At 42.9% G+C, this 26,151-nt stretch overlaps 2 protein-coding genes across 4 annotated transcripts; one reads left to right on the top strand and one right to left on the bottom strand.

The window, feature by feature from the left end:
• The first annotated feature begins 486 nt into the window (after positions 1–486).
• On the top strand, positions 487–11,559 carry patz1 (POZ/BTB and AT hook containing zinc finger 1). Of its 3 annotated transcripts, XM_034138961.1 has the most exons (6): positions 487–2,246; positions 3,254–3,317; positions 3,423–3,594; positions 4,350–4,508; positions 6,818–7,021; positions 7,407–11,559. In XM_034138961.1, exons 1-6 carry the CDS (start codon positions 1,009–1,011, stop codon positions 7,883–7,885), a joined length of 2,316 nt encoding a protein of 771 aa, XP_033994852.1. In that variant the 5' UTR covers positions 487–1,008; the 3' UTR covers positions 7,886–11,559. The 3 variants fall into 3 exon arrangements, with proteins under 3 accessions (XP_033994852.1, XP_033994849.1, XP_033994851.1); XM_034138958.1 differs by lacking the exon at positions 6,818–7,021 and having other exon boundaries at positions 491–2,246; XM_034138960.1 differs by lacking the exons at positions 4,350–4,508; positions 6,818–7,021 and having other exon boundaries at positions 494–2,246.
• An 8,506-nt stretch (positions 11,560–20,065) lies between these two features.
• Positions 20,066–26,114, bottom strand: LOC117489354 (solute carrier family 2, facilitated glucose transporter member 11-like). Its single transcript, XM_034138571.1, has 13 exons — positions 26,046–26,114; positions 25,355–25,402; positions 24,743–24,841; positions 24,389–24,549; positions 23,752–23,876; positions 23,459–23,588; positions 23,020–23,168; positions 21,754–21,941; positions 21,527–21,637; positions 21,070–21,171; positions 20,909–20,984; positions 20,698–20,825; positions 20,066–20,607 (listed from the first exon to the last, which is right to left on the bottom strand). The coding sequence occupies exons 2-13, from the start codon at positions 25,373–25,375 to the stop codon at positions 20,413–20,415; spliced, it is 1,485 nt and encodes a 494-aa protein (XP_033994462.1). The 5' UTR covers positions 25,376–25,402; positions 26,046–26,114; the 3' UTR covers positions 20,066–20,412.
• Between the last annotated feature and the right edge of the window lie 37 nt (positions 26,115–26,151).

Genomic DNA, 26,151 nt, shown 5'->3' with positions numbered 1-26,151 from the left:
AATACAATGGGCTGCAATAAGGCATATCTCAGTGAAGGTAGTTGTGTTCAGAATGTGTTGATACTGACAGGTGTTGATTTACTTATTTTCTAGCCTGTGTCACACCTCGGGTTAAGTTTATAATATTCTGCCCACCCCCTCCTTAGATGGGAATGGACAAAATAAGTGTAATCTCAATATCTTGTTTTATATATATATATATATACACATATGTATATATGTATATGTATATATATGTATATGTATATATATATGTATATATGTATATATGTATATATATATGTATATATGTATATATGTGTATATGTGTATATATGTATATGTATATATGTATATGTATATGTATATATATATATGTATATATGTGTATACACATGTATATATACACTAACAAGAGGATCTGAACCCTGTTCAAAAAGCCCAAAATCAACTCAACTTATTGAAGCATTATTGTAATGATGTTTACAATAATGCTGGATCGAGCGTTTGCATTGATTTTCTTGTCAAACCACAACATAACTCTCGTGACTTGTACAATACAATTATGCTTGCAGAATGCACTCGTACAGAGGAAGGGTTTTTTTCTCTTGCTATTACTGTTTGGTTGGGGGAGGGGTTTTATAAACAGAGCAGACAGGAAGAGACCTGCGTGTTAACGTTTTGTAAAGAAGACGCGAGAGACCCCTGCTTTGCTGGGGCGCTACTCTGACAGTCATTACAACGAGAGAAATAAAACAAAAAACATTCAATATCAAACCCTAGAGAAATATTTTCCACCGAACAAGAGCGACCCCCACCCCTCAAGAAACCAGGGTCAAAGTTCACAGGAAGCTGGGGGGCTGCCATTTTTCCCCGCTGCTACTGCTAACGTTTAACGTTAGATGCTAAAACGACGGGGAGGGGCGGTTGGTTTTGTATTTTGTAGCTAACTGCTCGAGACATTACACACGAATCTGCTGTTTCTCCGACCGTTGACGCTAACAACCATTGTTATTGGATGAATTCGGCATGGAGAAGGTAGCGGAGCCGTCTTGGACTTCTTCGTACACCTATCAGGTGAGCAAGCACAGTGCGGAGATGCTACACAACCTCAACGTTCAGAGGAAAGATGGAGGCAGGTTCTGCGATGTGATCCTACGCGTCGGCGAGGAGAGCTTCCCGGCACACAAAGCTGTGTTAGCGGCGTGCAGCGAGTATTTCGAGTCGGTGTTCAGTCGCCAGACGGAGGGCGAAGGCGACGCCAGAGAGCTGGAGATGCACACAATCAGCCCCAAAGTTTTTAAAGACGTTTTGGACTTCGCCTACACCTCCAGGATCGTGGTGCGACTCGAGTGCTTCCCGGAGTTGATGACAGCTGCCAAGTTCCTGCTGATGCGGTCCGTTATTGAGATATGTCAGGAGGTAATCAAACAATCAAACGTCCAGATCATGGTCCCCACGTCGCGGGGAGGAGACGCCAGCCTCTTCCAGGCCACAGCGGCCGCGGAGCTGGGTTTCCCGGTGGCGCAGCAGGATCTGGTGAACGGCACGGGGCTGCTGGTGAACGGTCAAAGCTTTGCTAACAATGCACAGATGCATGTGGACGGGAGTGAAGACCCCGGTATTGTGTTATTGGAGGACGGTGGCGATCCTTCGATGCCACTGTTGGAGCCTGTCGAAGGACTGTCCGTTTCCCCATCAACGGAAATACCGGGGAACACGTTTCAGCACGACGCTGCATCCCCAGGGTCGAAAAGAAACCGGGGGCGAGCAAAGAAAGCTAGCGGGGTTATGGAGGCTGTACACTTTAATCACAGCACTCCGAAAGACAATGGGCTGTTTCCATGTGGGACATGCGGTAAAGCGTTTACAGAGGCTTCCCGGTTAAAGAACCACGAAGCGCAACACGGAGCACACCTCGGTGTAAACAACATCAGTGACAGCCTGTCAACAGCGGGCGGCATTTCTTTAATGTCTCCGTCTGCTCTGGAGGAAAACGGCGTGCAGTTACACGGAGGGCTGGACAACGGTCGAAAACGGGAGAGGACCAGGCGGCATGTTGGCTGTGACATTTGCGGTAAAGTTTTCCGCGACGTTTACCACCTGAACCGACACAAGCTCTCCCATTCCGGGGAGAAGCCGTACGCATGCCATGTGTGCGGACTCCGGTTCAAACGTAAGGACAGGATGTCATACCATGTTCGCTCCCATGACGGCTCGGTCGGCAAACCTTATGTGTGCCAAAGCTGTGGTAAAGGTTTTTCAAGGTGAGTTTAACTTTATTCACATTGACAGCATTTCCTGTACTTAACAGTGTTGCTGTCACAATTATTAAATCCCCCTACCTGGACATTGTTTGTTACTATGCAGCTCTGTGTATCTGCATATAATACCTAAAGGACAGTACTAGCAGGTATAAAGTGAGTACTCACAATCACAAAACTGTAAAACCACATATTTGCAACAAAGCAGAAACTGATGAAAGCTCACAGCCTTGCTGTTCAGAAAGCGGTTAATCTGCTTTTCAGGTATACACAGAAACAACAATTCTGCTACTTTATCATCAGCAGAATAGATCCAAATCTTGGGTCCAAACACAGCAAAATGAGTTAAGCAATAAGAAGTCATTGTGTGTTGATGCCAGGAAACAAAGAGGTTGGGGTTCAGTCTCTGAAAGGGTGTGAGTGAAAGGCTGTATTATTAGCTAGTTTAAGACCACTAACTGCAAACCCTGACACTCTTAAGTGTTGTCATACATACACATGTTGGTTAGTGTTGCTAGAAAGCTGCACATCCGTTAGTGACCTGTCATCTGAGTCATTAGTCTTCCACCACACAAACCAGTTTCCCAGCTCTCAGGCCCTGCTTTAAACTCACTGTCACCACCTACTGATTAGGAGGTTAAATTGCATGCAGCTAATGGGCTAAATAATTCTCAAATGGTTGTAATGATGTAGCAAAAAGTCAAAGAAATTGATGAGGGACAGTTTCGAAATATACATTTATGACAATGTGGACATAATTATATGCTCACAAAGCCGACATGAATTACTTACAATTGGTAATAGATGGGAGTTTTCACAAGATTATAAACTTGCACAAAAGTAGTACATGAATACATGCTTGCTAATGTTGAGTAATTAAGACTTATTTCCTACAGTTTAAAAGGTGGGATGCTTATGATAAGACACAGCACTTTGAGCTGTGTAGAAATGTCTTAGAAATGGTTCATATCTTGACAACACAGACATAACTTTTGTTCTTTTCTTTCCAGACCAGACCACCTGAATGGACATATCAAACAGGTTCACACAACAGAGAGACCCCACAAGTGCCAGGTAACAATCAGGATCTATATGTCAATTAATGTCAAAGCTAGTGATGCTTTTTAAAAGATGATATTTGAGAAAGGTGTTAATGTCTTACCAATTTCTATATTACAGATTTGTAATGCCTCTTTTGCTACAAGAGATCGCCTCCGGTCACACCTTGCATGCCATGAGGACAAAATCCCCTGCAAGGTTTGCGGCAAGTTTCTGCGTGCTGCCTACATGACAGACCACCTCAAAAAACACAGCGAAGGGACGCATAACTACTGTGGCATTTGCAACAAAGGTAGTCATTTAAAATACTTCAACATACATTACACTGTTAGAAGCCGTTGGACATTCAGAGGATAAAAACTTGTAACATCCAGTTTTGGTATTTAACTGGCTTTGCTATGTCTCCTTAGACAAATAACAAAGGTGTCCTCGGTGTTGGCACCTCAATTCTGTTTATTTTCTGCCGAACACAGGAGGAAGCCCCTGAGACTTACTAAAGCCTTGTCCTGGGTCTGTGTTGTCCCATTTCAGTGTCCTGTGCTACCTGATTTGATGGTGGCCCTCAAATCTATTGTTGTGTCTTTAAGGGATAGGTTGCATTGAGGTGTACAACATATTTATAATAAGTTGTTTGGTCTGTGGGAAAGTTGAAATGCACATGCTAAATGTGACAAATCATTCAGAAAGATGGCTTTTACCTTGTACATACAGAGTCCAATACCGTTGTTGACATCTTGTGGACCTGCACATGCCTCAAAAAGTACTATGATTGGTTCTTAAAGAACATGTCTTTAATGTGCATTTCCCTTTGTTTGCTTGAAACTGGAATTTAGATTGATGCTGTCTTGTCTATTAGAAAAGTAATGCTCTTCAATGTTGAGAAATAACACCCCCTACAGTAATCTCTAGTGTTCAAGACTTATTCTGGTCAAACCAATCAAGGTATCTGTCAGATCATTAATAACAAATAGCCAGGGTTCCCTTCGACATAGTCAAGGCCTTGAGTTTGTCAAACCACTGCCTTGTTCTTTGTTCTTCTGGTCCCAGGTTTCTCCACTGCGTCCTACCTTAAGGTGCATATAAAGACACACCATGGCTCTCCACTGCCCCCCTCCGCCACAATGCACATCTTCCCTGAACCACGGGGGGAGCTGCAGATGCACAACGGCACCCCTTACCACATGGGACGCCAGTGCTCGGTGGAAGGCAAGCAGCCGCCCGCCCCATCCCAAAACTTCATGTTTCTGGCTTTCATTTGCTCTGCTGCTATTTGGAGAAACATGCTGCTGCATCTTTGGTATATGTTCAAAGCACAAGCATATCACAACCTCTGCTGCCAAGCTTTGCACTCAAACTATTGGTGCAATTTCATGTGCTTGTTGTCTTTCTGCTAGCTGTCAATATCTTTCAGGTGGTGGCTGTATATACAGAACCTACCTTTGGTAATTATATAGAAGTTGAAGTATTCCTCACCTCTATGAGGGCATTTTTCAAATTATTCTCGTAATCTGCAGATTTAGTTATATATCATAAGGCAGTTAATCCGTCTGTTGTTCCACACGCTTTTGTCAAAAAGCTAAAACATTTGGACTTATTGAACGGGAAATTAAAATGTAATGCAGACAAATTCTAAGTGCCTATCTTCACGCACAGTATTTGAACACATAGACGTTGTCTGGAGACTTCAAAGTTGACAGTTCTGCATGTAGGAACAGTAAAAAGTCACTTTATTTGGTGTGTGTCTGTCTAGCATGGCCATGGCGTCATATGGTGTCTGTTTCTGTTTGGCTGGTCCATCAGCAGTTGTTCAGCAATGCATAGTGCTGCATGAGTGTCATAGTGTGCTCCGTTTGCCCTGAATTCATCATCTTTGTCAAATCAGTACCATAAATACAGTGAGCCACAATTGATTTCATGGAAGACAATATTTAAATCTGTAGAATTGCTCTGGTATCTAAAATCCTGTTATCATAATAATAATCAGAAAACCTCATGTGTACAGCGATTAAAACATATACTGTTTGGCTAATTCCCAAACTGACATTGACTATCAAAACAACTGAAATTAATCACTTTTTCCATCCTCAATTAACAAAATATTAACAAATATAAATATTTATTCATTTTCCTTTTTTATGTATTTAAAAAAATCTACATGCCTTTTTCTATGTAGTGGTAATATCATTTAATCAATAAGGATTTATAACTACCATATTTGGGATTAAGTTGAGAAATCACCTTTAGCTATAGCTTTTGATGTTAAATGTTTCTCTGTAGTTTTTCTCTTACACAACAAATACTTGAATACAAATAATGAACCTTCTGGCCTTGCAGGTGAAAATAAATTAACTTTTAGGAATTCAATTTCCTTTGAATTCAGGAATGTTAAAATCAATATTGTTTGCCAGCAGGGTTTTGATATGTCATGTCACTAAGCAATGGCCCCCGGTCCTCTGGGCAACATTTTGGTGTTATCTGCTTGCTCAGATTATGCCATTATGCAAGTATCTGCTTGTTGGGGGTTAGAGGACCTTTGATATTGGAGTCATTCTCTGCTTATTCCCCCCAATCCTTCACTGGTATAAGTATCACTAAATGAGCACACCGCTCTTTGCAGTGATATAAATTATTGTTCCATCAGCAATGCGACAGTTTAACTGATTGTCAAATGGCACGTCACATATATATATATATATTATCTCAGCAGTTACCAAAGTGCTGCTCATGTTCCAGCAAAGCTAATTACTGAAATTGAAAAAGACTGTGAATATTTGAGTAGAAACAAGAGACACCAATAACTAATAAAAGTACATCTCGTTGTGAGCCAGCTTGCAAAGTAGCAGTTCATATACCCATATGTAATGGCAATAACTTAGTTGCTGTATGCTTGGTATTACATTTTTGCATCTCATAAAATACACCAAGTTGATAATAATAATAATAATAATAAACAAGACACATGAGTTTCTAAACTTAAAAAGTGGCTAATAGCTTAAATTATTTGTTATTGTCTGTACCGTCTCTGTATGCGCACTCTGTCCGCTGTGCACTTGTTTAAAATAAATTGATGTATCACGAAATAAATGTCCACAGGAAGTAATATAGAAATACTTAACTTTCTAAAAACAAAAAGGCGATTATCTCAAATAGCTTTTTTGGCTTTAGTCTTCCATAACCTTGCTCTTACAATCTAACACACAATTTATATATCTTTATAAAAGAAGATATTTAGTTATATGATGGATTTTCTTCCTATAGATTTTTGCAAATATCTAATAGCTGTTTCAGTAATTAATTACACCGCAAGCTACTTGAATCAGGAATGTGGCATTTGCTAGAAGGGAAAGGAGAAAACCTGTCTAGGTTAGTTCACCAACAGCATTTCAATAGTACTTGAATTATTTTCAAGTACTATCAATGAAAATAAGGTAATTCTGTCCGTATGGTTTCCGCCGGCCTCTGATGTCCCCCCCCCCCCCCCCCCCTTCCTTTCTCCCTGGCCGGGTGTTCTGTAGACCTGTGCGCCAGTCGCCAGCTGCTTCTCACCTCCACTGAGGCAGAGGGTCGCTTTCATGGGCTCTCTGGACCCCCAGTGCTCCTGCTCCCCCAGCCTGGCCCTCTGCAGCCTGAGCTCATGGGGAAGGCAGGTGGGGCTCCGTATTTCTGGGATTGTCGCTCTGGCGGGGTGCCTGGCTTCCCCGTCCATGGGCCTGCTGCAGGTCAGTATAGTCCAGCAGGAGGGTGGGGGCTTGGTGCTAGCGCGGCCCACTGGCTGGCTGATCTCGGCAGTCTGTGGACACTGTGCAAATGGACTGAGATGGATGATTGTATAGTTTAAAGCTGTGGCCACATTTTTGTTTTACAACTGATTGGTCAACTAATTGATGTAAACTGCCCTGCTTGTACCAGGTGCCTTCTCACTAAACTTCTCCAGTAAAATGTTTTAAATATTTCAGGTGCCAACAAACTACTGGATTAAAGTTGTATGTGACAAACCTGTTATATAATTCATTTGTCGTAATCCATTCCTTCCTTTACTCCCATTTCCCTTTTTCTCTCTCTGTCTCACTCTCTCCTTTGCTATCCATGCTCTGTTTGCCACAGACGGGCAGGAAAACACTGGGAAGTGTCCTCATCTGGAATCAGAAGAATCCGATCCTTCATTTGGGGAATTGTCTAACGGTGACGAGCTTAAATCTCCTCAGAAACCTGACGAGCCGGAGCTGGAGATGCCCTCTTTGGCCTGTAATGGGGCCTCTACCGGGGCCCTCAGCTCCCCCGAGGGATCTAAAGCCAAGACGGACCCTGAGAAGAAGTTTATCTGCAGCATTTGCGGTCAGGCTTTCCGCACCAAGTCCTACCTCAACAAGCACCAGCACAGAGTTCACAAAGCCCAGAAGGCCCAGGGGACCTCAGGGCCAGCCTTAAATGAGCTGGGCCCCTCCCTGACCTCTCCCTTCTCCCCCCAACAGAACATGTCTCTGCTCGAGTCTTTTGGCTTTCAGATAGTCCAGTCTGCTTTTGCCTCTTCTCTGGTGGATGCTGAGGCGGGTCAGAGTGGAATTGACTTTGGAACGAAGTGACTTATTTGCTAACGTTCATTTTAGGACAAAGAAGATGCTCTGTATTTGGGAATAACTTTGCCTCAAGGTAACTCTTTCAGTTTGTTACGTCGCTTAATGTGTATCTTATATTTTTGTCACAGACTGCCATACGATTCCTACTTTTTCTACTTTTTCCAAGTATGAAAAGTGTGTGCACGGTGTTTAAAACGTTCTTTTAAAAGAAATGACATGAAGGTTTTATTTCCTTTATCTGATGTGGATCTGTTGAAGTCATGTTTGGTATTCTTATATTTGTTTCTTCGCTGGTGTGTTATTGAGCTTTCTTAGCTGCACAACATTTACTTGACATGAGATGTTTTATTTACTGCAAGCTTAAAACAAGTAATTGTCTGTACGCCCACTTTAACTGCTCTGATGTACTCGGTAAATTGACCTTTGGCCCTTACAGTGATTTTTATGTTTCATAATATTCCTCTTTCTCTTGAAGGCTGTAAACAGATGTATTTACCTCAGATCAACCAGAGGGCTGAGTTATGTATCTATGTTGTTCTCTACTTCTTTTAAGGAGGATTGTGATTTTATTAAGGACAGGGATTTAATTGGTCCTCAATTTTGGTGGCATATTTACTTTAATCTATTAACTTTTCCCAACAAAAATCATAACAGGCCCACGGCATTTTTTATGACACTTTTATTCTAACCAACTCTCTTCAGCTTCATTCCCGAAAGTTTCCGTTTGCTTGCCACACTTAAATGAATTACTATTGAAAGGATTACAGTTAAGAGCCGGAGATAAATGTACTTTTACTAGAAATGCACATGATCATGATAACTCCTTCACGTTTTCTTTGTCTGTTTGCATTGTTGGTTGCGCCGGTCGTCAGAAATGAATGCGACGTACCCTCTAGAATGCCTGGTTAAAAAGCAGGAACGTGTCCGTCCTAAGAAGCACTTTTTAATCACGTCCTATTTGAACTCTTGCAGCACCCACACGAAGCTTATAATTTATTGTTAAACCAAAAAAGTATAATAAAGCTTCCTCATTGAAGAAAATGAGAAACGAGTTAATTATCGAGCTAACATCATGAGATTTTAATAAAAAGCAAGAGCAAACCAACCCCTTGTACTGACAGAAAATTGAAATGCCTACGAAATGCAAGGGGAACTAACTGATTTTAAAGCTCTAATAGCACCTCATATTTCTTTCTTTTAGTTTTTATTTCTATATCCAAGTCTTTAAAAAAGCTGGTAGAAGCATCTTTTTTCATTATTTGAAGCCTTTGGTGTTTCTATTCACTATTAACCTGAGCGATTATAAGTCTTAACCACAGAGCACAGTATATACCCTGATGCCATAGCTGATCTGAAGATATCTCTAATCTAAATGAATAAAATCTGCTAGCAGCTTGATATCAAAAGCTCTTGGTACGTTTCTGATTTGAACATTTGAACATTATTTATTTAAAAAAAGCTGGAGACAAAAGATAATGAAATGAATTTTCCAAGGATAAAATTGATTTAAACCTGCAAAATGTGTCTGGAAACATGCCTTGCGCTTGTTAGGGATGAGCTTTGTATCCCCCCTACACTAACAATGTTTTAACGCTGTGGTGATTAGTCATTGATCAGCTGTGTACATTCAACAGGGACCAAGGTCAGGTATATATTTTCAGTATATATTTTGAGAAATGTAGATTATATTTTATTAACTTATTCATGCCCTGGTTTCGTGTACAGTTGTTTTTTTATTGTCAAACTAAAATCTTGTGATTTGCTTGTTTTGATAATTTTTCACTCTAAATTATGTTAAATAGAAATGTGTGGTGATGTGTGTTGTGCAACAGCTGGTAGGGTTAGGAGGAGCCTGATCCACCAGCCTCTGGACCGACCAAACAAAATGCTAGTTTTATAGAGTCATGTTATTAAGCTCACTTTCTTTGTGCTCCTTCCTTTTCATCGCCTGCACTACTTGTATTGCTCACTCACATCCTGTCAGATACACTTGTGCTGTTAGAAGATGACGAGTCTTGGGTTTGCGCTAATGGCTACATCCAAGCTATCCATTTTTTGTTGTCAAATTGTGTTTCATTCAAAAATGTTGGACAAAGACATTCCTGTAATGAGGACAGACTAAATTGGATGGTTCCTCAAATTGAAACGTCCCCTGTTTCTGGTTTGCTTTGTGTAATTTGAAATTTGACCCCACTGTAAAGAGGATGTTTTTAGGCCGCTGAATTAGTTTTGCATCTTAAGAAGTCCGATTGGAGGTTACTGATAAGAAGAAACCAGGTCTGGCGATCAATTCCCTGTTAGTTAATATGAATATAGTTTTGGTTAAACAATCAGAATCGAAATTGCAGACCCTTTTCAGACTCATACTTCCTCTGTATATACTGAAACACAAAATAAGCCATCACGGTCCGAAAATCTAATCGGCGTCTTTTGTTAGAAGAGATCCAAACGAAAAGGATAAGATTGAGGAATACAATGCAATCATCTTTTATCTTATTGACCTCTCACAGAAATAACACATCAGGTGATTAACATGTATCCCAAAAGTCTGTTGTTTTTTTCTTATGTTGAAAAATCTGCATTACGACGCAAAACCCAATCCAACAGTGCAGTAGCTAGCAGTGTCTGTGTGTGGTTAGAAAAGAGTGTATACATGCGTGTCTTTTTCTGTGTTATATTCTGTGTTTCCTGCTTTGTTTAATTATTATTTGTGCATAATTTAGCCTCTTAAAATCCAGTACATTCCTATATTATTTATGTTTTTTTTGTGATTGTAACAAGTGTATATACCATTCATATACACATTCTATAAATATATATATAAATATATATGAACCAACCAATATGAGCAGTGTTTGTCATGGTGGTCCTGTACATATATAGATTTTGTTTTTCTTGTCCATCATGTGGAGGGATGTTAAGTTATGGCCATTTGATTGAAAGTGTAAACTGCATGTTCTGGCATGCGAGCCGAGCTTCGGACTGAATGTCGATCACTGGTTGGTGGCAGCGATGGTTTCCCTGCTCACCGCTCTGTCACTGGGCTCTGGTAGCGCTCACACTGCCAGTCGCACGATTCAAGTCTCTGACCTAGTGTTTTTTCTCCTTTTTTTATCCACTCTGCACTAGTATTTACTCCTTTAAAAGGTGATAAGGGTTGTTTTTATTATTGATTATTTGAAAAGAAGTGGAAGATGCTGTAAGGAAATAATGTTCCTTTGTTTGTGTTCTCTACTGGGATTGTATGATTTTTTTTTTTTGTTTCACTCATGTTGGTACTCGAGTGTAAAAGGTGTTTTCATTGAGTATTTAGGCCTAAATGTTTTTGCTTTTCTGCTTTTGGTCTGTTGCAAAGTGCCTTCCAAATACTGATTGTGCACAGCAGTGGATTAAAAAAGGTCCTCTTTTCTAAAGGTTAGGAATTGTACAGAGTGACTTGCATTGACACTTTTGTATAAAAACACACAGAAAATGTACAATATGTTAACTTGGTATTTTATCATCGTACTCAACAGGATAGCTCTTATGACGTGTGAGCTACTTGATTTGTTATTTGGACATATTTCAATATACGCATAATTTTCTATAGATATTTGTTTTTGTACTCTGTTATTGAGTCTCATCTCTCTTGTTGGTACAGAGATGAGCAACAAATAAATTGCAATTGAAAAAGAGCCTAACTTTTGTCTTGTAGTTTTTTATGTTAGATAATGAAACAACCAATCCATTCATGCAATTTTACAACTAATCAATCAAATATTATTTATCAAGCCCAATATCACAAATTACAAACGTGTCTCAGGGGGGTTTACAGTTTTTACAGAATATGACCCTTAGGTCCTTAGACCCTTGCATGGAACAAGGAAAAACTCCCCCAAAAAATATGATTAATGGGGAAAAAACTGAAGAAGCCTCGGGAAGAGCAACAAATAGCGTTCCCTCTCCCAGGATGGAAAGATGTGCAGTAGGTCTCGTGAGTATAAATTACATTTATAATACACTTAGACAGTCCAAATGTCAAATGATTATGTGTGTACCACGGGAACCCATACGGCAAAACGCATCGGAGTAACGCAAACGCAACCGCAAAAAACCTTCCGCCCACACGCAATATACACCGGATTGTGTCAAGCTCCACGAGACGGCTCCGTTTACATCCAACCGCTGGAAAAGCTGCAGTACATATGCCGAACCTGTACGTGGCGCTGTAACTTCCTCCACAAAAAGCAGCAACTTCCTCCACAAAAGCAGCGAAGAAGAATGGTTCTCATGGCTGCACTTCTGTTTATTCTCCGCGGTGGGGGCCGAGGGAACCGCGCAGAGTTTTTCGCCGGTCAATGTGTGTTAAAGTTTAAATCTTCATGCTTCCTCATGCAGCAGCTGATCCAGTAAGTAAACCCGACAGTAAAAATAAACATATTTATAACTAGTGTAACGTCCGAGGTGTTAAGGCTTCAAGAATACTTCTGTGTAACAAAAACTCAGGAACTTAGTACTTTTTGGAGCGTCACAGATGCCTCCGTTTATTTAACGTCGAGTCACACCACTCTAGCACACTGCGCATGCTCACAACACATGACCTCTCAACCCAATGCTTACATGCGTCCCCCCTTACTGAAAGAAATGTCCCCATTTCCACACACATGGTGAGAACACAACAAAACATAAAAAAAAAACAATACAACCACGAAAAACCCCAAAAACATAACAAACCACACACTTCCCCGCAGAATAATACATGCAGGCATGACGTACATTCGAAAAAAAATCTTTGAATAAAAACAATGACAAACAAAACACATCCACAGCCCAAATAAAACATCAAACTAGGTATGACATAACCTATTCCCCTGTCCTGCACACTCGAAACATGAAAATAACCAATTATGCAGCATAGAATACACAGGAGAAAATAATCACACAAGCACGTAAACACCAGTCATTCAGCCCATAACAAAGTCCAAAAATCGGACAGGAGGCCGCGCTAACCTCCCAGCCCGGGACACCGTCGGTGCGGCTTGTTCGAGCTCAGGGGAATCACCAGCCCCAGAACCCGGCCCAAGATCACAGCCACTTTCCCCATCGGAAAACCTCAAGCGTCCAGAGCTCTGTGGGGAGACTGCATCTTGCAACGGAAGAGGCTGAGAAAGGTGTAAGAGAGACCTTGATGGTCCCTCCAAGGGAAAGGCTACCGGCAGGTTGTATCGCTGTAGTCTGTCGTAATGGACAGTTTGGAGAGAGGCTTCATCCCCAAACGGGCTACTTAGTTGGTACGTGACCCCCACTTCATCACCCCTATCCATTCGCCTCTGCACCAGATAAGGCCCCTTCCAGTGGGGAGCCAGCTTACGGCGGCTCTCAGTGGGATCATTTAACCACACCAAATCCCCGACTTCATACGGGTCGTGCCTCACTCTGGCGTCATAGTACGACTTCTGTTTGCTGCTTGCAGCAAAATTGTTATCCCTTGTCTGATCAAACGCCGTGTCCAAGCGTCTGAGAAGGGAACCAGCGAAGTCTTCCCGGGGACCCTGCACCAGATCATCCCGCTTTGGACCCAGTAAAACATCCACAGGAGTCCTGGCCTCCCTGCCATGCGTGAGAAAATACGGCGTGAAGCCTGTGCTGGAATGTACACTGGTATTGTACGCAAATGCGACCTGTGACAGAAAAGAGTCCCACTCCCCCTCACATGATAGAAGAGATTTCGCCAACTGATCGATAAGTGTCCTATTAAACCTCTCTACCATGCCATCAGACTTCGGATTGTAAGGCGTGGTGTGCGTCTTCTTCACACCTAACACGCCGCACAAATGCCTCACAACATCTGATTCGAACTGTCTGCCCATATCAGTGTGCAGAGTTTCTATTACCCCATGCTCCAAGATGTAGTTCTGGAAGAGACACTCCGCGACCGTCGGGGCTTTTTGATCGGGGATGGCATACAGATTTACAAATTTTGTGAAATAGTCCTCAACAACCAACACATACCGGTTGCCTTTTGATGTGACCGGCAACTCCAGTATGTCAGCCGCCACCCGCTGGAAAGGTCTAACTGCATGTGAAGTTCTCATGGGGGCATGGTGTTTAGGCACCGGGGACTTCCTTCTCTGACAGGCATAACATTGGTCACACCACGAACGAATGTCACTGTGCATGGAGGGCCAATAGCACACACTTCTTGCGCGTGCCAAAACGCGATCATATGCCAGGTGAGCAGTCAGTGGAGCACCATGCAAGTGTCCCAGGACCTCTGGAACTAAGACAGCAGGAACAACAACCTGAGTAGACTGCCCTGCCTCAGACAGCCAAACAACTCTACATAAAAGTCCCTCCACAAAAGTCAGCCGGGGAAACTCATGCCAAAGTCTCTTCACACCCCGACTAGCATCTTTTAACCTCCATCTAAGGGGCCGTTGGCCATGCTCCAGCCAGGCCAAAACTTGTCCGATGTCTGCATCCTTTTGCTGGAGCTCCCTAATACCGGAGCCATCATGTGACAGAGTGAAGATTAGGGTCTGGTCCACTGAAGACCCTGAGTCAGGAGAAGGAGGTCCTGAAATCGGTCCCTGGGCTTGGGCCATGGCAGGAGTCCCCACAGCACACACATCACTAGGACCACTGTCCCCAGCGCCAGGGAGAATTGTACTCAAGGGAGCGGATGTGGCATCGAGACTGCCTGAGTTCTCCAAAGCTTCAGTGGTGTCAGGCGTGCGTGAAAGGGCATCTGCATTTGTGTGTTTGGCCCCACTCTTGTGCACAATCACCCAGTCGTATGGGTCCAGCTCCAGAGCCCAACGGCTACGACGCCCCGTCCTGTCATTGTCAACCTGAAGTCGTCGCAGACCCAACAAAGGTTGATGATCTGTGATAATTGTGAAGGGGAGAAGACCCAAGTAATGCCTGAAATTACGCACTGCCCACACTATCGCCCACAGCTCCCTGTCGTAGGTGGACCAACGCCGTTCAGCTGCTGTGAGGGAGCGACTAGCGTAGGCCACCACTCTCTCCAGGCCATCCACTTGTTGTGACAGCACAGCCCCCACAGCAATCTGCGAAGCATCTGTACCCAGCACGAAACTCTTGGTGAAGTCCGGGTGACACATGATAGGTTCGGCACAAAGACCATCCCGCAAAAACTCAAATGCCCCCTGGCAATCCGCCGTCCACTGAAAAGGGACATCCTTTCCTGTCAGATGGTTGAGGGGGGCAGCACGCTGGGCAAAACTCCTCACAAACCTCCTATAATAAGAGCAGAGACCCAGAAAAGCACGCACCTCTGTAGCGGACCGTGGAACTGGCCAAGTCTTCACCTTATCTGTGTTACGGGGGTCAGGACGAAGCCCCCCGGCGGAGACGACGTGACCAAGGAATACCACATGATCACGGGCAAGATGGCACTTCCTGGCGTTCAATCTAAGCCCAGCTGCCCCAATCCGAATGAAGACCTCCTCCAAAGCAGACATGTGGGCCTCAAACGAACTACTGTAAATTAGTATATCGTCAAGATACACCATGCAGATGTGCCATGGCAGCCCCCTTAACACCAGCTCCATAACCCTCTGGAAGGTAGCGGGTGCATTGGTTAGACCCATAGGCATGGATTTGAACTGGTATAGGCCCTGGCCAGTGGTGAATGCTGTCTTTTCGCGGTCCTCCTCAGCCATTTCCACCTGCCAGTAACCGTCAGAAAAGTCCAAGGTGCTGAACCAGGAGGCCCCCGCCAATGCGTCCAATGTGTCATCCACCCGTGGCAGTGGATGAGAATCCTTTATTGTCACAGAGTTGAGTCCCCTGTAATCCACGCAGAATCGCCATGTGTTGTTCTTTTTCCTGACGAGGACCACTGGGGCGGACCACGGGCTACAACTCTCTTCAATTATGTCATCCTCCAACAGGCGCTGAACCTGTCTGCCTATCTCCTTCCGTTTTTCTGGCGAAGTACGGTAGGCCCGACGCTTGACCGGGGAATGATCACCTGTCTGTATGCGGTGTTTGATCAGACCGGTGTTTCCTATTCTGCCCTTCCCAGAGCCGAACACCCCTTGGTGTTTCCCCATCAAGGCCTGCAGCTGCAGTCTCTGTTCAGCAGACAACGGGAAGCCAGCCACATCCGGCAGAGGGGTAGCCCCCTGCTGAGAGGGGAAAACCTCAGCGGGGGTGAGTAGATCACAGTCCTTAACATGGTGCAACACACCTAAATGGGAACCGGTGTGCAGCTTTAACTCCTTCTCTGTCGGGTTGAGCAGCCTTGCCACAGTGCATCCATTCTTCACCGGTGCAACTGTACGTGCAATCACAAGTCCCACGTTATCACGCACCTCAGGCTCCAGGTAGCCTAAGAAAGAGTCAATGGGCAGACCAGCAGTACGGGGAATATTCACATTAACTGGGACAATCATTTCACTGAAAGGGGGAATAATAGCATCAACAGACATAGAGATGTAACAACATTCTGGTATGAAATCTGTGGCATGCATGAGAGGAATATCAACATCCCCCAGGTGAAGCAGACCACGACCAACATCCATAACAGCTCGAGCCTGCAACATGAAATCAAACCCCAGCAGAATAGCTTGTGTTGCCCCTCGCACTACATGCACAGCCTGCTCCCAATGTTTGCCCCCCAACTGTATGGGAAGAGTCACAGTACCCAGAGTGTCCAACAATTGACCATTTACTGTGCGTGAAAAAGTGTACTGGGTATTTAGCACACGTTTACGTAAGGCAGATGTGGACATTCTGGAGTCCTCAGAAATAAGTGAAACATTGGACCCAGAGTCAATCAAAACAGTAACATCAACACCCTCAACAAGTCCTCTAATGGCGCATTTCCACTACACGGTCGGCCTCGGCCACACTCGGTACGGCTCGGTACGGCTTGGCCACGTTGGGCCTTAACAGGGCCGACTCACTTCATGCTGCGCTTCCATTACAGTTTAGGAACTGGGGTAGTTACTATAGTAACGCAGTGTAGGCGGAGCCGTGACGTCATCTTCAATGAGAAATCCAGAAACACAACACAGCCGTTAGCTGTGAGCACTCAGAGCTCACAGCTCCTTATATATGTTCAGAAACTCGACAAAAGTTAAACAAGTACACACCACAGACTGCCTGTGTCATGGTGAATACAGTCGCTGCTTTATTTATGTCTGTATAGGCCGTTGTTGTGAGTGTGGACGGTCGGGGCATATACTGCGTTAGCTTAGCCAATCTCCATCTAGAAAAACACGAATTTTAAAAGGTTTTTCGCCTGCCGTCTGTCTGCAGACTTGACAAAGCATTAATTCATGGTTTTTACTAACCGGTATCAGTATGTTGTTACTTCGGCATCATTTTGAAACGTGTATTACAATTAAATCACGGTCAAATATGTCCATCTTGTTGTAGTTCTAGCCCTCTTGCCAGCGCTCCTCTCTCTAGTTTAGCATACTCAGCCCGACTCAGCCCTGTTTGTTGGCCCCGATAGAACCACAATTTTCTAGGGCCAGAAAAGAGGGGAAAAAGTGGCCCCGCGCCGTGCCGCGCCGGAACGAGGCCTAGTGGAAGCACAACCAAAAAAGGGGACGGCACGACACGGCACGCTTAAAGCGAGCTACGCGCTGCAATGGAAATGCGCCATAACATAGGCTGTGGGCTTAGACTCACCCACAGAACAAGAGTCCAATGCACGAGCAGGCGCTTTCCCAGCAGAATAGTCCATTTGACCCTGTAGTGGTGAAACCGGCATCTGGGTCTCGACGCCAGTCACTGGAAGTTTCCCTGCAGGCGTCCGTGTGAGGATGGAGATGGTGACCGCCGAGAGGGAGACAAAAACCTCACTCCACGCCTTGGCTGACGTTCCCCAGGGCTGTGTGGTCCTTGCGGGACATCGCTGCCCGGTCGTCGTGGTGAGAAGTCCGCAGAGGTGTCTCGGGTTCCCCGCTCACGTGGAGACCATTCCCTGGCACCAAAACCATCCTGCGGTCTGCGCTGAGGAGAACGGCCCCTGCTGCGGTCGTCCCTGTGGGAATCACCGGTGGTAGATCTGCAACCAAACCCGCCACAGTCACAGTGGCAGGCACGCCGGTGCACCCTCTGCTCCACTTGGTCCTGCTGACGATCCCAGGTCAAGGCGGAGCTCCCTCTGCCATTCTCAGCTCCACGGTTATGCGCTCTCAAGCCTTTTACCTCAGTCTGTAAGTTGTCCACCTTCAAGGTGAGGCGTTCAACCACATTTATGAGCTTATCCGTGGTATTAGCCTTACAGTCGAAAACACCAGCCGACGGTGAATTTAGGGCTGCAACAACAGCAGGATGCGGAGGACAGTAGGGCAAACCAGGCGTGTTCGACCTCATTGCCTGCCTGGCCCGCTCACAACGCCCAGCAATTATCAACGCCTCCTCCATATCAGTCGCCCCCTGTTCATGGCATGTTGCTTGAAGTGCAGGATCAAGGCCAGCCAAAAAACGTCTGAATTTCTCACCATTTACTGCAGCGCGGTCATAATCGGGAAACGCCTCAGCCACGAGTCTGGAAATGTCCGCCGCATACACCTCCAAACACTCGTTCGCCTGGCGGGGCCGTGCAGATACACACGTCTGGAAATAAAGCAGGAACTGTCTCTGGCCAAAAGCCTCCGCCAGCTTCTCCTTCACACGTTCGTAATCACCCTGCACATCTGCCGGTAAACTGTCCCACAGTAGGAAAGCTGCACCGTCCAGTCTGGTAGGTAGAATGTTCAGCAAGGTAGCTGCGTAGCTCGTGCCCCTCGCACCCCTCATCTGAGCACGAACAGCGGCTTCAAACTGTCTTATCCACGTAGCGAACTGCCTCTGGCCGTCGCCCCTAAACATCGGCGGCAGCTCCACTCTAATATCACTACTCACAGAACCAGTCCAAGAAGCAGTACATCCGTTATAATCGTCTTCCATATCGCCGTCACTCTTCATTCCTCCGAACATGACGCTTCGACGCTAGCACCGTTAGCACAGCTAGCCAGCAGAGCCGACCAGAAAGTCCAGTAATTGTCCACAGAAAAGAAAAATCCAAGAGCAGATAAAACACACTCCGATACCGCTGCCACCAATGTAACGTCCGAGGTGTTGAGGCTTCAAGAATACTTCTGTGTAACAAAAACTCAGGAACTTAGTACTTTTTGGAGCGTCACAGATGCCTCCGTTTATTTAACGTCGAGTCACACCACTCTAGCACACTGCGCATGCTCACAACACATGACCTCTCAACCCAATGCTTACACTAGTTTAGGTAGTTTGAGAGGTAATTAAAATAGCTAACGTGTTTTGCTCCCGCTGCATCACAGCCGGAGGAGCTGCGTGTCTCCGTCCTGTCAGATTAGACTTCACTCGCGTTTATGTCCATATCGAGATAAAGATAAATAATCTGAATTCAGTGTGCAGTGTACTTTTGCGGGGGTGAGCAGCAGAGGTGGGGAGAGGCGGGGCTATGAAACGGATGACCGTATAGGCGACCCCACGGCCCCGTTGGACCCCCCAGAGCGCTCCGTTCCCAGATCTATCCACCTTTGGACCCGTTGTCGTTTGCGGGGTCTGTTTCTACGTTTCCGTTACGGCGTCGTCGAGCTTAAAGGGCTATACGCATGAGAAATATGCGGATTCAACCCGTTTTCGTCCCCGTGGAGCCTAGTATAGTTGTGCTGCAATTCCGTTGTTGTGGTAAACTGGTTGAAATATTTCAACTACTAATCGAGCAAGTACCGGTAATGTGATGTGAATCATTAATTGGGTAAAACCTGGGTGTTACATTTGTGGCCATAGACAATGTTTTAGCCCTCCACTTAAAGTATATGCTGCTCATAGAATAATGACACCATATTTTTGGGATTGTTTACCAATAAACCTTGCTTTAAAATGTGGTTTGCGATTCCCTTTTACAATAAAAGCCCTATTGCATCACTGCCTATACCAGAGATAATTGTGCTAAGACGCAAGTCAACAGAATAGCTTCCCTTTGCTATCCCCAGGTACCACAAGAGTATCTTTTAACTGTGGATACCCTGTAAAAGATTCCCGTTAAAGGAGGAGGCAAGAAGGTGAAAAAGGAGTAATACAAAATTTACTTTTGGTGATTTAATATATAGAAGTGCAATTGAGATGTCAAAAGTAAATCTAAATATGATATCCTTGAAGATTTGGTGAGGCTTTGATTCATGTTGGATGAATGAGGTGCTGCAATTATTTCTAGCAGTAAATACAATTTATTTATACGTTTAAAACTGCTATTTCCCATATTATAGGGCAGGAGAACATTTAACGCAAACAACCAAAACAAAAAGGTAATTTGATATTTTTTATACATCCAAAAATATATTTACAGATTTCACATTCAGCTCTCTGTATATAATGTGTCTTTGTGTTTAATAATCTGTCACATGTTCAAAATTAGAGGTAATATGATTGTGTTGATGACATGGTTTATTCTTAAAATACAGTTTCACATTTTAACTGTAAATGAATGTTCAAAGCTTCATGCAGAACAATTTGCAGCTGAAATAAAGTATAAAAAAAACATGTTAAAATTTAGTAGCAAGATCAATGTCAGTCCTTTCAGTGTCAGCGCCCCTGTTCTTGTAATTCAGTTTGTTGAAATCCTCCATAATCTCTACCATTGTCTTTCCTTTGGTCTCTGGGACAAAATATAACAGGAACGCTGCACTGCAAATGCTGTAAGCAGCGAAAATCAGGAAGCAGAACTGTCCTAGTCCATCCTGTTGGATACACAGAAAACATAGTCAAAATAGAGATATAATATATATGAATTATTTGAAATAAAAAATTATACATAGTAGGTTTCTCACCACAACGTAGCCGAACAACATCGCCACGAGGAACATGCTAATCCAGTTGACAGTCCCACTGATCACATAAGCAGAAGGACGCCATGCTTGTAGGAAGAGGTCAGCAGGAAGAGCCATAGACACTCCAGCTTAAATAAGATAAAAGACAAATGTATAAAAACAATATTTAAAAGCTTTTTCTCAGGAGGAGAACTGGTAACAGGAAACTTACATGGTCCAAGTCCATAAATGCAGATGACACAGAATATCAGGCCGATGTTCACATAGGGGATCCAGGGATTCAGATCCTGTAGGAAAAGAGAAAGAAATATACATTTGATGTTCTACAAAACATTTAATTTGGAGAAATGTGCACTGTTAGAGTGCTTGTACCTTGATGGACAGCATGACAGTGAGTACACACATGGTGATACCCATCAGTAGATAGCCGTAGCCCATCAGCTTCTTTCTGCCTGCACGGTCTATCAAGAAAGACTGAGACACAACAGAAATGTCAATAAAGTATTCAAGGTATTCAGAGAATTTCTACAGTTATCTTAATTATAATACATTCTAACTTATGAAGTTTTCCAAGTGATGTACACATGTGGAACCTCAACATACAGAAACAAAAGGCCCAAAATAATGCACAGAATATTTTTCCTCCAGTAGAAATGAATATTTTTTTCCCCCATTATCCTCTTGTCAGATAATGTATACATTATAGGAAACGTTCATAATCTAAAAATGTTTTTGCGTGTCCATATTAAAACCTGGATTATTTTAACATCCTTCATGTGTCAGTGTATTTTCACGAGTCAGTTTCATGCTCCTTTGAAGAGATACTCACACACAGCATCACTGTGAAGAGCTCTGTGGCTCCAAGGCCAATGGCCAAGTAATGCATCTGGTTCTCAGGCACTCCAGACTCACGGAAGATGTCAAAGGCGTAAAAATACAGCTGGATGAGAGAAAGAAATATGAGAGGCCATTAACCGGATCAAGCTGTGTGTGAAAAAGAGATCCCAATGTCTTTTTTCGGGTATATTTTTAGGGGGAGAGCTGAGCTGAACATACAGCGTTGATGCCGCAGAACTGAACCCCGGCACAGGGGATGATGAGAGTCAGAAGCTGCCATCTCACACAGCGAGAGCAGAGGACATCCTTCACAGTCTTCGCCTTCTCTCCCTGAGTGCTCTCTCTCTCTTTCTTCATGTCGTCCAGCTCCAGTTTTAAGTCGTCCTCCTGCCACAGCCACTGCAAAGCTTTCACATAAACACACATCACGCATCATGCTAGAGTTTTAATACTGTGTTAAACCTGTCTGTGCTTGAAATTAATAAATGTTGGACAGTTCACCCAAAGAAAAAACACATTTTCACACATCTGACCTGGGGTGCTACTTATTAATGTAGATAGAACTAGTGCAAGTGGCTAGTTGTAGTAGTTGGTGTTGTAGCAATTTATCATTAAGTCTAATTTAATCATAAGTATTACTGTAACTTAATTATCTGTTTATTTCCCACTGATTGAATTCACATCTAGCCTCTAATTTCATCTTCCTTAGAACAAACCAAAGTCTGTCTCTACAAACATTGGTTTGTAATTAACATGTATGTAAAGTTTCAACCATCTGGTCAACACTTATTGTAATGCAAATTGCATAGCTGTATGTATAGCCTTAACACTTCTTGTCATGTAAATTCGCTTGCTGAAGACCTCCCCCTTCCCTCCTTGTATAAAGTATTGGTATTTTCTTTGGAGAGAGAGGTCTGGTGCTGGCTTCTTGGTGCGAGACTCTGTCCTTTCGGCTGAAATAGATTAACTCTGTTAAATGCTTTTTGACTTTTATTGACTTTATTAAATAACACAACTTTGCTTTAAACTTCTATTATTTTTTCATTTCTTGCCAACCAGGTTGTTTCTGTTTTTAAAGTGGAATTTCCTCCACAATGGGATATCTGCTATAGTAATAATGGGAATAAGAAGCACTTGTTTGTGGTGGTCAAAGTGCAAAAACAGTTCATTTGAAAAACACAACAGCAATATCGCTTTCCAGGAATCATGACCCAAGACAATTAACAGACCTTGTTTTGAGCTGTTTCAGGAAGAGTTTGCAAATATTATTAACAACATTTATTTAGGCCACGTTTTTTTTTTGCTACCATGGTTTCAACTCTATCACAGCGTTCAACAACACATCCTTGAATGCAACAGGATGTGTTTGTGGCTGTTTTTTATTTATTAGGATGAGGCAATGGATGAAAGCTCAGTTCACTGTGTCTAAACTTTAAAGGGTATCGGTAAACTTTAGAATCCAGAATGGACGCAGAGTCCACTCACCTTTTATGCTGCCTTCAGTGTCTCCTTTGTCAATGTAAAGGTATCTGGGTGACTCAGGGAAGAAAAGCAGCGTCACAAGCTGCAGGATGGCAGGAATACCACTGACAGCTAAGAGGTATGGCCACATGTCTTCTGTTCCCATTATCTCCCTAAACAGTGAAGAACAAAGAAAATCTGTTAAGTAGCAGGAAAAAGAAAATACTGTAGATATTCAAATTGGCCCTTACGTTACAGAAATGAAGATAGCTTACTACATCACTTTTGCTGACTAATTATTAAAACAAAGTTGAAAAGTTATTGCGCTTTAGTCCGTTAATGAACAACTAGTATCATGGCATTTGACTGCGTAGGTAAATTTGTTATATAGTTATTCATTTTCTTTCTTTCTTGAAAATATGTTTTTCTCATAAATATTAGAGTGCCATAAATCAGTTCTTACTTGATGCCAATTATTTGACCCATGACCTTTCCAAATCCAATGAATATTGAGCCTGTGAGAGTCATGAAACCCCTGAGTTTCTTTGGAGAACTCTCTCCGAGGTACATGAGGTGCACACTCAAGCCAAGACCTGTGGGGAGAGACAAGACAAGGAGAAAAGAGCTATAAAACAATCTGACCAAAAATGCCAACTATACTTTTGATTAAATGAAAAGAGTAGGTCAAATAAATGAAAACTCTTGTAATAATTGTTCCCATTATGCCTGACACTCTTTCTCATAATCAGAACATACCAACATTATATCCGTAGAGGAATCTGCCCAGCAAGATCATCTCAAAAGACTTGGCCATTCGACTGAAGAGCATGAGAATGGCAGCCACAATTGCCACTACATTGTTGAACAAGAGAGCTTTTTTCCTGCAAAAACAAAAGAAACAATAAAGATTTGTACACTGCTGACATAAGTTACCTTATGTGTTTTACCCACTTGTTGGCCAAATCTGGTCTGGTTAGCATATTCATTTAGATTTTGCACAGAGCAAACTATTACATTTTCAACTTTTGTTGCTGAAGAAGTGTGATTCTGGGAAATTGTATCGTGTATGAATAGATTCAGTGGAAGAACAATCCAGAACTTTTATTAAGACTGCCACTCAGTCACTTTAAGATGCAATTTCCTTTTTGTTTGTATGGATTGTATGTTGTACTGTGTATGGTGAGTGTTGTTTTATCTAATTTGTCAGTACCAAACACACATTTCTGAATCTAATTGTCTTATTAAACATGAACATGAATGTTGGCCAACTCTTTCTTTTGACTCTCTGAGTCAGAGAGGTTTAAAAACCAGACATTTTAGCAAATATTCTGACGATCTATCAAACCCAACAGATGTCTTTCAGATAATATAATTGTATAAAAGCGTCACTTACCTGCCGTAAGTGACGGGAATGCTGCCGCTGTGAACGGCCCCGGCCAAGGCCCCAAGACTCAACACGGCCACAATGAAGGACCAGATGAGCTGGTTGGAGGAGTCATCCACTGGAGCTCCGTACCTCCACAACCAGGTGTGGTTCACAAAACTCTGAACATGCTGCAGAAAGGTCAGAGAGGTCAGGGGACATGTTAAGGTGGTCTACTGATCAACCCTGTTTAAAAAAAAATGCAATTTACAGTAAAAGATGAGATTAAAAATACCATAATTTTTCTAATACAATTACAACACTGAGTTAACGTTTCCGTAACCACAACAACAACAAAAAGAGAAAAACGAATATAAATCTTACCACTGCTGGAGAAGCGATGACAGAAACTTGAATCCCATACTGAAACGACCCCCCAATTCCCAACACCATCGACAGCAGATAAAGTCTCCAGTACTGAAGCTAAAACGGTAAATGGAAAATCATATATACAAATTAACCTCCTCTGTTTTTTAACTCGACAACTATAACTGTATTGATTTATCAAGACATATAAATGATGTATGAAATATAATGAGTAGGTAGATTAAAATACTCAAACTTTATTTAAAATGTTAAGGTCACTTTCACCTTGACCAACTAGTGTCTTATGCGATATGTAAATGAACACTAAGAGAGATCAAATGTACTCTTTCATGATTGATTTACTGTTGATAATTCAAGTAAATGTTTGCTTAGTACTAGGTAAAATATTAGGACTTTTACTATTATTTTGCCTACTTTTACTTTATTAAAGAATCTGAATGCTTCATTCATGTAAGTGCACACTATGTATTGCTATATACATTATTGTAATGAATGATATATAATTAAAAAAAAACAAATTAAATTGCATGTATTTAGTAATACTGTGGATTACAGGCAAAGAGAATCTTATTTCACAAACAACGCTGAAATCTAAGAAAATGCACCTACCTTTCCTGATGCATCTTCCATCTTTAATGCTGGCTCCCTGGTTGTTGGCTATAGGACAGAGCATGAGAGGACCAGCTGGTTTATATACAGTATGACAGTCAAGTTACACATAAACTCTGGTTGTCCATTCAGGATGTTAGATCAACATTGTCTTGTTCATGACGTGCGCGATAGGGATGAGCAGACGCTGAACTAGATCCTCCTGGCATGTCTGGTTGATTGTTATAAGAAATATTTTCTCGAAAGTTTAGGCTTTAGTGGGAGGGGATTTTGTTGGAGGACAGAAGTCCAAGTCTGGGCCAGATTATAGGTGTGGGTCTATATAATAAATCCTGACCTCTGCACCAAGATTAATTCCTTCAACTCAGTTAAGCAGCAATTGATGTCATCACACACATTTCTTTGACGTCCTTATCTCTGATTTATAAAACAACTTAATTTCTCTTCTAAATGCATGCTAGAACACAATTATCTCCTTTAAAATAAGAAATAATACTCTTGTTAAAGAAGGCCCTATTGTGCTTTTGGGGGTTTTCCCTTTATGGTGAGTGTGCGAAAAAGCACACGTTCGATCGTCCTGGACGTGTTATTTACAATATCGGACAAGTACATATTTCCATTGACTTGTCCGACGGACAAGTGACGTTTTTCGCCCATATTTATTGACAAATTATTGATAAATTCAGCTTACAAACGGCAGAACTCATTCGCAAATTGTCCGTGTCCCACTGTCCCCGCGGACCGCAGCTCACTCTCTCTATGCTCCGGATCAGCTGATCGGTGAAGCTCAGCGTCTC

This window comes from Trematomus bernacchii, unplaced genomic scaffold (genome assembly GCF_902827165.1).
Source record: "Trematomus bernacchii unplaced genomic scaffold, fTreBer1.1, whole genome shotgun sequence".
In the NCBI taxonomy this organism is placed as follows: Eukaryota; Metazoa; Chordata; class Actinopteri; order Perciformes; family Nototheniidae; genus Trematomus; species Trematomus bernacchii.
The sequence above is the reverse complement of the archived record's forward strand: the minus strand, read 5'-3'. Positions and strand labels throughout refer to the sequence as shown.